Raw genomic sequence first — 12786 nt, 5'->3', positions numbered from 1 at the left:
TTTTTCATCTATGTTTTCGCTTTAATTTTTTTTAAAATATTTGATTATTTAAAAAAATAAGATTTATATTCATAAATTTTATAAATTATTTAAATATATATATAAATTTATATTATTATTTATAATGAATATGCTCTGTTAAAAAATAATTTTATAATATAATTGATAACTATCAATAATAACAATATATACAAAGTAATACATTAATTGTATATTCAATCTTGTTATTAATTCAATTATAATTATGACTTATTAAATATTGTTCTTTTTATTTTTCAATTTTATCACTCAAATTAGAAATCAAACATTTATAGAGGAGATAGTAATAAATATTAGTTGTAATTAAAAAATTATGGCATCTCTTATAAAATATAAATTTTTGAGGTAATTTTTTTAATCTTGGCTAAAATACTAAATCTTTCTATTATTTGGGAACTTGTGATACTTGACAAATATATTGCCGCTTTACATAACCAAAAATATGTTTTTCCCAATTATTTCTCAAGTATTCTTTGAGCGAAACATGTCCTTAATAAATTTAAGTGCATACTTATACACACTTAGAACTAGAAAGCATAATTATTTATCAAAAACAAATTAAAAATCATATTTACGCATTAGCATGATTTATAACCATTATAAATACAAATTAGTCAAGGTTGATGATAATTCAAAGTAGGGAATAGACTAGTAATAGGAAGAGTTGTTTCACTTAATTTTTCATAGTAGTAATCATAGTTTTATTTTTTTAATTGTTTGTGTATTTTTTTCTTTAGTACACTTAGTTCACAAATAATGAAATAGTAGCACTAAATTTTGGGCGTGTTAACTAAATATATATATATATACACAAACTTTTTCCTCCCAACTATTGATGGGTTAATGTAAGGTAATGTTTACATTGTCAAATAATTTGTAAAAAATAGCTATAGATAAATTGTTATTATAAAAATTAACTTAATGCCATTTTATTACAATTACTAATTTGCTACTAAAAAGAAGTTTGCATACTTGGGCACTGTGCTAAAGGTGTTGTACTTGGTGTGAAATTCAGGCGAGTATATCGTAATTTACCGTCTAAGGCCCTTGCATTTACCTCCTCTACTGCGACCGGCGCCGGCCCCGGCCCCCGTGAAGATGGCTCACCTACCGGCGTACGATCCTTACTACGTACCTCAACCAGTATATGCGTACAAAAATGAGCAGAATGATATAAAAACGCTGTTTGTCTCGGGACTTCCTGATGATGTTAAAGCTCGTGAGATTCACAACCTCTTCCGCCGCCGTCATGGGTTTGAATCGTGTCAGCTCAAGTACACCGGTCGAGGAAATCAGGTATCCTTTCTTTCCTAATTCACTGCTTTACCTGCGTAGTTTTTTCGAAGCTATCAAGTGATCTAGTAACGATTTTTGAGTCGCCTATGTGAGTAGTTATGCTTCATTTTAGCACGAATCAACTGTCTGATTATCTGCATTACTTGTTGGAAGAAGTTCATTTTTTTTAACTGAAAACAATAGATGAGGAATTGCAACTGGAGCAGTTTCACATGACGGAGGTGATCAGAGGTGAATTTCAGAAGCGTTTAGGATACGGTTAATCAATTTCTGAAAGTTGTTGGTTACTTAAATTTTGGAGGCAGAAAGGTTTTCACTTTCTAGTAGAAACAATTTAGGGTTTCACTTTGTGACAATTCACTGATTAGGATTTGGTGAAGATAGAATTGTCTCTTCATTGTTCTTTGGAAGATACACAATGCTAGCAGGTAGAGCCGGAGCAAGGACTGCAACTTTGTGTGTGTGTTTTTTTTTTTTTATGACAAGGGAAACCTGCAGCAGCTACCTTTGGGTGCGCACAGGGTAAAACCGCCACTCCTATGCAATAGCTCGCAAATCACATAGGAGAGGTAATCCGCTCTATGCAAGCCTGGTGCGACGAGCTCGGCCCAAAAGGCAAGCCCCTTGCTTTTGCTGGCAAGAGATTTCGAACTTGAGACCTCCAACATGAAAGTCTTAAAGCACAAACCACTGGGCCACCTTGAAGGGTACTTTGTGGTTTTTGGAACTCCAAATGATGACTTCATGTGTTAATATTGAGTTCTGAACCTAATTTTTTTTATGTATTTAATGAAATTCTTAACAAAAATTTACTATTTAAGCAAAAGTTATTGGGTTAAGTTGCATTCGTATCTGGGCATTTAGCTCAGCCTCTACGAGCAGACAAAGGCAAAGACCATATTTACCTTAGCTTATTCCACATAGAAAGAGACTCTTGTCCAATTTCTCAGGTGGGGAAAGTGAAATAGTTACATTTGTTTGTTATTGTGAAGACAACCTGATCAATCTGTTAACTTTATTCTGGTATGAAGTTTTTCAGCAGCTCTCAAGTCAAAATCGAAAGGAATTGATAGCGGAAGGCGAAATCCTTTTTTTTATCAACTGTAACATCTATGCTCCAATCTTGAGTTTTAGGCTAAAAACACGTCCTTGTATTACTGTAAGGGGTCGTTTCGTTAGAAACCAAACGACATAATTTTTTTTTACCCCATCACTATTGTGAAAGCATTCATTTTCTCTTTTTTCAACAACGAAGGAAATTTATCTGATAAATACTTAGTTATGCGCAATTGTGTAGAAATATTTGTTCAGTTTCCTGCTCAAATAAATACTGCACAGAGCTTAATTATTCTTTCTTTCTCTTCCATTTTTCTTTAAAAGCTACCAGTGATTTTAATAACACGAGTGGTGATGATTTATAATGGAAACAATTAGTGAATTTTAGATTATTTTGTGCAGTACCAATACTTTCAATCTCTTTGGATCATTTTATTTAACAGGTAAGGAAATTTTAACAATATTTTAGCAAGATGAAGAAGATGAAGGGAATCGTACTTGTCAGTTATATTAAACAACTAAAACACTGTTGGATAGAGAAAAATTATGAACTTGACTTTTGCCTTTGATTTGTGAAGCACTACTACATATACGGTTGAAGACAAATCGTGTCAAAACTATAGCTCTTCAATTGGTAAGAGAGAGATTATGAGCTATAGCATATGGTTTTTCTGCCCAAAAGCTCTACGCTTTTCGAAATGACAGAGAAGTTCTGCTGAAGGTTAAAGACAATAAGATAGGATAGAAATAGAAATATTTGGGGTGGGGTGGTCGTAGGGGCTGGGGCAGTAACTTCTTTGGCTGTTAGTTTTTGACCGAAACTAAACAGAAGGATGATTGTTGCAACTTTTGAATTAGTTAAGGGATGTTTTTTGTTTACTTTAGTAATACTAGGATGTACTTTAGGTTTAAGTCATAGCTCAAGGATGTTTTCAGCCTAAATTCCTTCTATTTTCAATTGTGTTTGTAATCTTCTTCTTCCAATATACAGGTTGTTGCCTTTGCTACTTTTATTGATCATCCATCAGCAATGGCGGCCATGCATGCCCTGAATGTGAGATATCTAATCTGAGTAGGTCTAGTTATGTTCCACATTCTGTTTGGATTTTGGAAATCACATATATGCTGCTTTTAAGACCACCTTATTCCAAGATGTTCTTATTCTTTTCTTTTTGTGTTCTGTATAAAAGATAAAGAGTCTCTGAAATATTAAATTTATCCAACTATTCACAACCAGACCTTGCCTTATTATCTCGGTCTCTCAATTCATCTGCAAATAAGTGTGTTTTTTTTTTTTTGCATTATGAATTGTGTATGGTGATGAATTGATTTGGTTTAGTTTTGTTGCTAACATTAAAAGCCCACAATGCCCATTAAGCGCAAAAGGGAACAAACAAATTCCGTTTCTGCTAACCTCCTTTTAGTTCTAATTTGAGTTTTTACTACCTATCTTGAGGCTCATGTAGACATTCAACTTTTACTTCATTAGTTTAGTCAATTGGTATCTTTCTTGTCCTTCACCAATCCCAACTCCAGGGTGTAAAATTTGATCCTCAAACTGGATCCACTTTGCACATTGAACCGGCAAGATCAAACTCTAGAAGAATACAAATTCCAGGTATAAATTTGTTGCAATCATTGATATTTATTTGATATCAATAAAGTTTTTGCATCCGAAAAAATGGAAAATTTCTTTTTCAGTTCTTGTTTTTTTTATAATTATTGCTTCTATTGGCTCATTTAGATGGTTACTGTCAGGAAGAGGACCTTATGTAGTGATTGACAACAGAAACAAGTTCAATGAAGATGCCGAAGGAGGCACATCAAGCAATGAAGGTACTAACTTTGATCTTTGCTATATGGTTTAATTACCACATTTAAGATGTCAAATAAGACTTTCTACAAGGAAGTATTTTCATCCAATTTTGTACTGAGAATCATGGAGTGTTGGTACTATTTGCTTAATCAGGTGATAATGATTCTGATGATGCTTCCGAGCCCGAGAATCCTGATTCTGGGACAAAGGATGATTCTTCAGAAGAGAAACGGTCAAGCATTTTGATAAACTAAATTTTACTTATAAATACATGTGTAATTTGAGGTCTGTTGCTTTGACCTCTCATGGAAAGCTTATTATTCTCTATCGTGGAACAGTGAGGAGAAAGTAGTGGAGCCTGACCATGCTTTGGCCCCAAAAAGTGTAAGTCATATACCCTCTATCTGTAGCATGTGTTGTATGCTGGACATAGGCACTGCAAACAGATTAGGTGAAGCTCTGAAAGTGTGTGCCCTTCAAATCCTGAAAGTTGGAATGAACATGTGTAATATACATAGATAATCACCAAATGTGCAAGTGCTGCAAATTACAGTTGCAGACCTGACTTATTTTCAAATTACTTGTTTAGTTCTTAGTGAATAGAAACCCTCTTGTTTCACTATTGAAGCAAACATCTAGGATGAGTCTTGTGGATTTTTACTACTGATTCATTCCTTTTTCTGGAATTCGTATTAATTTCCAAGCGTTTTATTTGGATTTGATGTTATAGGAACAAAACGAGAAGACAACAGATGGAGCACAACCATGTTCCACTCTGTTCATCGCCAATCTTGGTCCAAATTGCACCGAGGATGAATTGAAGCAAGTTGTTTCTCAGTAAGTTCCTGTATAACTCCCGCACTGGAGGGCGTTCACTTTCGTGTCTCTCTTGAGAACTCAGTGTTCATATGGTTAAGCAGTTTGTTCTGTTAGTGCTAGCTACAGATGGAAATATTATAAGTTGCTATGCCTACCTAAAACTGACTCTATATGTTGCTTTTACTGCCAGGTATTCTGGATTTAACACCCTCAAGGTGCGTGCAAGAGGCGGGATGCCAGTTGCTTTTGCTGATTTTGAGGTACCTCTCACAGACTTAAAAATGAAGCTGATATACCTGCATTTAAAATATCACAGAGATTTGGTCATGTGTTTGGAATTTTCAACCATTCTGGTCTCTGCTGCAGACATTAGGAAAAGTTATACTTCCCTTCTGTGCTATTTTCTGTAAAAGGGAAGTGATGTTGGAAAATACATGAAGCACCATACATGTACATATGTTACTAACTGGAAAAGGGATGACGTTGCTTTAATCATATTTCCATCAGTTATATATCTAGTTTTTTGTTTCTATAGGGCGTTGAGCAAGCAACTAAAGCACTGAATGAACTTCAAGGAAGCACTCTACCATCTTCTGATCGGGGTGGCATGCACATAGAGTACTCCTTTTCGTCCTAGTGCAAGTACATTCTGAGTATTTACATGTTTGTGGCACTGTTACTAAAATTTCCTTCCTGTCCTATTCAGGTATGCAAGATCCAAAATGAGGAAGCCGTAGATACCTTCTTTTTTTTTCCTTGTCTAAAAAAATGGTTATAGACTTACTGGCTACTCTCCGAAGATATTTGTGGTGCTTCATTTCCTCGATATCTTTATGTGTTATCCAGATTTAAGAGTGTATGAAAGTATTTATGGACAAATTAGATATCATTCTTAAGACGCTAGCATGCTTTTGTCCAACTGACTTCACATGGATTGCAACTAACTAATGTAATTGCGCATCAACTCTTTAGTAGAGCAGCTGTAACTAACTTTTAACTTCATTAGCATGTTGAAGCTCACATTCATCTTCTTTACTTCTTAGCTACAGCCATGACTTTTTGTAAACTTGAATTTCAACTATCATGTCCCATCGCGGTATCTATTTCTTTAAATAACCTCAAGTATTTGATGAGTAGGTAGGACATTGGATTGTCAAACAAGCTAGCAATTAAGATTGTGAAGCTAGGTTTCTCTTCAATCAAAATAGCGTTCTTTTCTTTGAGCTATAAGTTTAAGATTGACTTGACAGTCCTCATTTAATTATAAAATACAAGAACAAGTAGATAGGACATCAAATAGGATAACATGCACTATATTACGGCTACCTTCTATACAAGGATATAATAAAACAAACAAACACATGGCTTAAGACAAAACTGCCTGGCTAAATAGACCTGATATAGCAGAAAAATGTATCTTATGTGTGTCAAGCAAGATCAAGTTATCTACAGATGGTCCCTAATATGTTGACCTATCCCAAACATTCGAGGGGTTCCTTTTGTCAAATGAGAGCTTGGTACTGAATTCCTCCGATCCATCAGAGGAGCCACTGAACCTTTGACACTGTTGCTGGGCATCTGACCAAATCCTTCCACTATGGTTTCCAACATCATATCCAGGCGTTGTTGACAATTTTCCAGATTCCATGATAAGGTCGCCTTCAAGTATTCGAAGCACCTTCAGAAACAATATATCCAAACAAACATGAGAAACAAGCAGAGAGAATAATGTGATGGATAGTGAAAGCACAACAGTAACACTTGCTTGAGACATGCGAGGCCTGGCCTGAGGATCGCGCCGTATGCACAAAGATGCAGCATGCAACATGCAGTATATTTCATGTTCAGAGTAGCAGTTCTCTAGCCGGGGATCTATTAGCTCGTCAACAGCACATTCTTGCAACAATGGACGCGCCTAATACAAATCAGTCACATTATTAGCTACACATGCAAGGTAAGGATGGCTCTCTCGTTCATTTTTTCCTCATGCCTGCATTTAAAGTGATAGCAAATTAAAGGTTAAAACCAAAAAAGATACCCATTCTGTGAGACACTGCTGGCCCTTAGGCCTAGTAAGATCCACTGCCTTGCGTCCGGTAACAAGCTCCACCAGTACCACTCCAAATGAGTAAACATCAGCTTTTTCTGTAATCTGGCCACTTTGAGCATACTCGGGCGCCAAATACCTGAATTTCACAAATTAGACTATTGATTCTCTGTACCATTACGTCAAAACACACCAAAACTACTTTCAAGGCCTACCCAAATGTTCCAATTACTCTAGTCTCAACGCCTGTGTCACCATCAGGTTGCCACCTAGCCAAACCAAAGTCTCCAACCTGGAAAAAGAAAAGTGAACAAGATAACTGGATATAGGGTGCTGCACCAACAGGTAGACATAATGCATTGTAGCATAAGTGAAGCAACTTATTCTGTGCTTGATTCCACAGATAAGAAAGATGATTCAATGCAGCCCTTAAGTAGTAATGTTTAAATTTAACATGTATTCATTGAACTTTCAACTGAGGAGAAAGAGTCTTCCATACTAGTGGTTCAAAGTCGTGGGTGATGAGAATGTTGTTGGGTCTCATATCTCTGTGGACAATGCAGCCCACTCTGCATTCTTCATGAAGATAACGCAAACCTCGTGCAGCACCCACAGCAATTTTTTGACGAGCAGACCACTCCAAAGGATCTCTTGTACGACCTGTGAAAATCAGAAAATGATTTTAAGAGAAAGATCTAAAAAGACATGTTACTATTCACACAAAGTAACTTCACCAACTAGATAGGGGTCTATTTACTGAAAGAAAAAAACAATCACATTCATGAGAGCTGTCAAGGACAGAGGAAGGGGGGACAGTATCACATACCATATAGATGAGAATCTAATGATCCGTTGCATATATATTCATATACTAGCAGTCTTCTGCTGTCCTCAATACAGAATCCTATCAGCATTACAACATTTCGGTGCTGTGCGCAGCTGAGAACTTCAACTTCTGAGCAAAATTCTTGATCCCCTTGAGAACTTGCCAATTTGTGTTGCTTCACAGCAACAACTTGACCATCTGGAAGGACTCCTCTATGAACAGATCCATATCCTCCCTCAGCCAAAAAATTTGCTTGCGAAAATCCTCCTGTTGCAAGCTCCAGCTCAGCAAAAGTAAACCACCTGGGTGGTTTCCCAAATACAGGTGCCTTGTGTTGACAAATCGAGCACAAGGGAGGAGGGCCAAGAGGCGCACTTCTAGACAACGCAACTGCTTCTCTCACATTCCCACTGTAATCCAGATCAGCTCTATAACTCGGGGATCCAAAATCACTTTCTTCATCAAGCTTACTGAACTTCCGCAGCAATGTCTTATTCGTGGAATCTTGTGGCCTGTCATGAGTTCTCAATGAGCTCTTTCCTTTGATTTGTGAGAGTTCAGAATGTGAATTGATTATGTCCGCAATCCATGGTTGAAACCTTAAACTTGATGATGCGGATAAATTCTCACTCTCACTCTCTGAACTTGATTCATCTACATCTTCCTGAGCAGATGATAAATTTGCTTTCTTCAGATCCCTATTTACTTCAGAGACAAAAAATGGTGAAGTTCCAGGATCAGAGCTTGAAACTGATGAAGTACCAGCCTCAGTCGTACTGAACATCTCTGGACTACTTGATGGGGTTACTAGTGGACCTCGAGAAGAATCCAATGAATCCTTTTTGTTTGATTCTTTTCCACAAATTTGAGTTTGCTCTGAAGATAATGTGCCCGTGACATCAGGTTCCTTTTTAGGTGAGCCTACTAAATTTAATCGGAGAACTTTTGGTTGAGATCGCTTCATGACTACAATATTGCACTGCAACTCTTCCATGCAGCGTTTCTTCTCATGTTTGAGATGCCTGTAAAAACACAGAAAAATAGGAACCAAAGTTCAAGAAAGCTTGAAAATAAAAAATCAGGTTAACAAGACATCAGGCTTTGAAGAATTATCTAAATTACTTGTCCAAAACAACCCAATTCGCCTGAGACTTCTTCGCCTCAGCAGCCACAGCTCCATGCGGTGTACCAGAAACAATTTTAATCTTGACATTTATCTGGAGGAAAATAAGAGTACAAGAAGAACAAAATGTTATCGTCAATGTTTATAACAATGTGACAGCAGTGGAGATGAAAAGAATTTGAATGCTTGCCTTGTTGGGGTCATAAACATCATGAAGCTGAAGGATCATCTGGGAGCAATAATCTGTTATGTCGGACTTGTGCTCCGAACTATTTCCAGAGTGCAACTTCCAGTGGCCACTTGCACAATCTCCGGCAAACCGAGGGAAACCCCATAGCTTCCTACCTAGAAATGATTGTGCAATTCTCAGAAAAATTAAGTTTCACTAGACCTCATTTTGTGAAAGCAGCACAAATAAAAGATCCCTTCAGAAAGCAATGTTGAGAAAATATGAAGACGGATCAGCCTCGATGAACGAATTAGGATTCAATAGCACAAAAAAGAAATTTGTAGCTGCAAGAGTAAGTCCTAAACTTTACGATCTCCAATACCAGAGCAGAGAAAACAACAAATAGGAATTTCTTACTGATAACAGATTATTGATCAAAGATGCAATTCACTATTACAGAAGTATGCAGCTCGAGAATTCTAGCTAACCTAAATGTTCAGTTTTAGGACATCATAAATGAAACAAGAAAATCCAAAGAAATTACCGGAACTTTGTGAAGGTACAACCACAAGTAGTGTAATGCAATCTCCAGGCTGAACAACATGAGTCAAAGACCATACAAGAGCTGTTTTTGGTATTTCCTTTGATGCCTTAACAGCCACCATAACTTTCTCCGCGGCATCAGAACTCATATCCTGTTTCCCTTTCTTCATCTCTCGACTCATCATCAGAACACAACAACGTCTTCCTTTCCTATTTGCCTTTTCAACTTTCAACTCAAATCAACATGCTAGACCATTTCTCTTTACTAGATTCTGAGAACCCACAAGTAAATCATGTCTGCTACAAACAAGAAGAAAACGATATCTGCATTATTGTACTGACTGACCCACAAAAAAAGATGTGATTCTCAAGCATATAAGCCTAAATGGCTGCTATTCTATCACAGTAACCACCTAATGACAACTGATAAGACCCCCTTTTAACCCTATAACTCTACTGAATTTCTCAAGAATCAACCTACTTTCCTTTTTCATTCTATTCTTTTCCAAGAAAAACAATTGGAGAGAAAAATACAAGGAATGCTATAAAAAAAGTATGAACAGTATGGGGCACATGATTTCTGCAAACATAAAATGCATTTGACAGTGATATTTGTCCCACAAACACCACAGTCAAAAAGGGTTACCACATAAGGTGTTCTTTTTTAGTTTGCTTTCAGATCACAAGAGTCAAAAATTTGAGCTAAAAAGGCTTCAGGTGAGAGAGATAATGAATCGGCGACCCCATTATTTTCCTTTTATCTCCAAAACGGAATGTTGGAATCCAATTAAAACAGTGTAATTCAGAAACCCCATAATAAGATAAGAACAGTTTCACAATATGCAAAACACCAAATGTTCAAAAAGCTAAAAGACGACGAACCAAATCGTTGAATTGACACAAGAGTTGAGTCTTCAGTGACCTGTAGCTGATTTATCGATACTAACAGTGACACCTCAAGCCCCTCCAAATCTCCACAACCAAAACCCAAAAAGCACTCAGATTATAGAACTAATCTCCCTCCTCCACCTGCAAAATTCCAATATCAACCCATAAAACAAGATATACAGTAACAAATCATTAACATAAAACTCGGGTTTTTTCCGGACAAAGTAATGATGTTAACTACACAATGTGATGGGTTATAGCTGTATGTAATCTATCACTATCTTCTTGTTTTTCCTCTGCTTTCAACATCAAAAACAGCTATAAAAAAAAAACCAACATTCTTAAAAATTAAATTTTCAAGAAAATCATTACCTGAAAGAGATGAATCAAAAAAAAACTTGAAATGGGGTTTTTCAAAGTTGACCCACAGCTTACAACAACTCATCAAAATCAATAATTTCTGCTGAGTTTTTGCTTTTCCAATATCAGTGAAAAATGTATATTTGTGCAGCTACAGAGATTTTATATTATTATTTTTTTTTGTCTAACAGTTGATTTTAGACATTGTTATAGAAATGTTTACACAGAAATATAGATATGAAAAAACTGATCAGGTGAAGAAGACAGCTAATTGTATTATATATTTTTCTCTTTGTTGTTTCCTCTTTCTTGATAAAAAGTCTATTTTCCAGATTTATTTTTTTACTGTGTCAAACACAATCAATTCAATTCGAGTCAGAGATTTTATTTGTTCACCTAAATGCCCTTCTTTATTAACGGAAATATCGATTTTGACCTTACCTCCAATTATTTTTAGAAGTAATAAAAACAATTATTTTTAAAAATATATATATAAGTGATAACATTGAATTCAGAGATGTATTAGAAAATTAGTTAATTGCACACGGAGTATAATTTTAAAGATACATATTCACGTTTTTAATTGTTGGGTGTTTTTTTTTCTTTCTAATTTTTAACGTAGGATATGATCGTTATTTTAGTGACGAAATATTTTTTGATTTTTTCGTATTTTATTAATTATAAGAATGTGTAGATATTTTTCTAGTAAAGATAGAGAAAATAAGAGAGTTAGATCGAATATATATATTTAAAAAGCTGATTAAATTGGAGAGGATATAATAGATCTGAGAATGCAAAGATTGTAAATAAGGATTGGAAACTACTAATAATGGATTGTTATCTAATTTCTCTTATCAATATTAATTATTTACTCACGTACTATTTTGTTCTTTCGTTTTATTATTACTTATTTTCTTTGTTTCAATTACGATACGAGTAAATAATTAACATTAACAAGAGAAATTAGATATTATTATATGCTTTCTTTGTTTTCATTATTCTATTATATATTATTGGTGTTGGTTTTGTTTTTGACAAATGACAGAAATCACATATTTTTAAGGTAAAATAATGTCCTTTATAAGTTTATAATTACAGAAATCCCTCAAACTGGTACAATAATATAAGCACTAATACATTAATTTGATACGCGAGATACATCAATCGTTAAGTAAGATACATTATATTTTATACACGATATACTAATCTGATATGCGAGATACATTAATCGGATATGAGATATACATTAATTTGATGCGCTGATACGTTAATCTAATGAATAAAAATTAAAAAATTTAAAAATTTATAAAACTAATAGAAAATAATACTAATAAGAAAACTTAAACGTGATATTTCTGTATTCATAGGTGGGAGGTCAAATGAAAACAAATGCATGTATCTTAACAAAGTAAAATATAAAACGCATATAATTAAATATGTTATTATCGCAATTTCAATGAAAAAATATATAAATAAAGTTTTTGGATGAACCAAAATAATTTGAGTTTGAAATTCCGCAGCGCCCAAGTAAATTAAATGAAATTAATATCGAAATTTTGGATATTTCTAAGTTCTAACAGTACCAGCCAAATTAATGTCCCACAATTACTGCTACATTTTCTGTAACCCATAGTAAATGTGTTCCATACTTGTCTTTTCTTTTTATTTATTTTTTAATATTTCGATTTTTCTATTTTGGCACCAAGTTCAACTACGTTTTTTATTTTACAAATAATTTTTTTCAGTAATATTTGTTTATATTATTTTGAATGAGCTGAAGATTTGCTGTGAGACCCTACTAAGG

The 12786-nt window shown here is 34.8% G+C and overlaps 2 protein-coding genes across 5 annotated transcripts; one reads left to right on the top strand and one right to left on the bottom strand.

The window, feature by feature from the left end:
* Positions 1–866: 866 nt before the first annotated feature.
* On the top strand, positions 867–6056 carry LOC101245239 (RNA-binding family protein). 2 transcript variants are annotated; one of them, NM_001329155.1, is given in 11 exon segments: positions 867–889; positions 1055–1335; positions 3383–3445; positions 3928–4009; positions 4150–4227; positions 4361–4439; positions 4546–4591; positions 4938–5044; positions 5217–5286; positions 5562–5644; positions 5733–6056. In NM_001329155.1, coding segments are annotated over 10 exon segments (837 nt in total). In that variant the 5' UTR covers positions 867–889; positions 1055–1137; the 3' UTR covers positions 5764–6056.
* A 267-nt stretch (positions 6057–6323) lies between these two features.
* LOC101244940 (inactive protein kinase SELMODRAFT_444075) lies at positions 6324–11340 on the bottom strand. 3 transcript variants are annotated; one of them, XM_004235561.5, is made up of 11 exons: positions 10995–11340; positions 10617–10763; positions 9736–10031; positions 9213–9367; positions 9022–9116; positions 7900–8921; positions 7573–7733; positions 7289–7365; positions 7065–7212; positions 6792–6941; positions 6324–6704 (listed from the first exon to the last, which is right to left on the bottom strand). In XM_004235561.5, the coding sequence occupies exons 3-11, from the start codon at positions 9917–9919 to the stop codon at positions 6486–6488; spliced, it is 2211 nt and encodes a 736-aa protein (XP_004235609.2). In that variant the 5' UTR covers positions 9920–10031; positions 10617–10763; positions 10995–11340; the 3' UTR covers positions 6324–6485. The 3 variants fall into 3 exon arrangements, with proteins under 3 accessions (XP_004235609.2, XP_010318508.2, XP_010318509.2); XM_010320206.4 differs by having other exon boundaries at positions 9736–10034; positions 10995–11296; XM_010320207.4 differs by having other exon boundaries at positions 10657–10763; positions 10995–11279.
* Between the last annotated feature and the right edge of the window lie 1446 nt (positions 11341–12786).

The sequence above is a fragment of the Solanum lycopersicum genome, chromosome 3 (genome assembly GCF_036512215.1).
Source record: "Solanum lycopersicum chromosome 3, SLM_r2.1".
Classification (NCBI taxonomy): domain Eukaryota; kingdom Viridiplantae; phylum Streptophyta; class Magnoliopsida; order Solanales; family Solanaceae; genus Solanum; species Solanum lycopersicum.
This window is presented reverse-complemented; position numbering and strand designations above follow the sequence as displayed.

Coding starts and splice junctions, on each gene's coding strand:
- LOC101244940 (XM_004235561.5), bottom strand. CDS start 9,919: ATGATGAGTCGAGAGATGAAGAAAGGGAAACAGGATATGAGTTCTGAT. Junction 9,117..9,212: donor ATGTTTATGACCCCAACAAG/GCAAGCATTCAA, acceptor ATTTTCCTCCAG/ATAAATGTCAAGATTAAAAT. Junction 7,366..7,572: donor CCCACGACTTTGAACCACTA/GTATGGAAGACT, acceptor TTCTTTTTCCAG/GTTGGAGACTTTGGTTTGGC.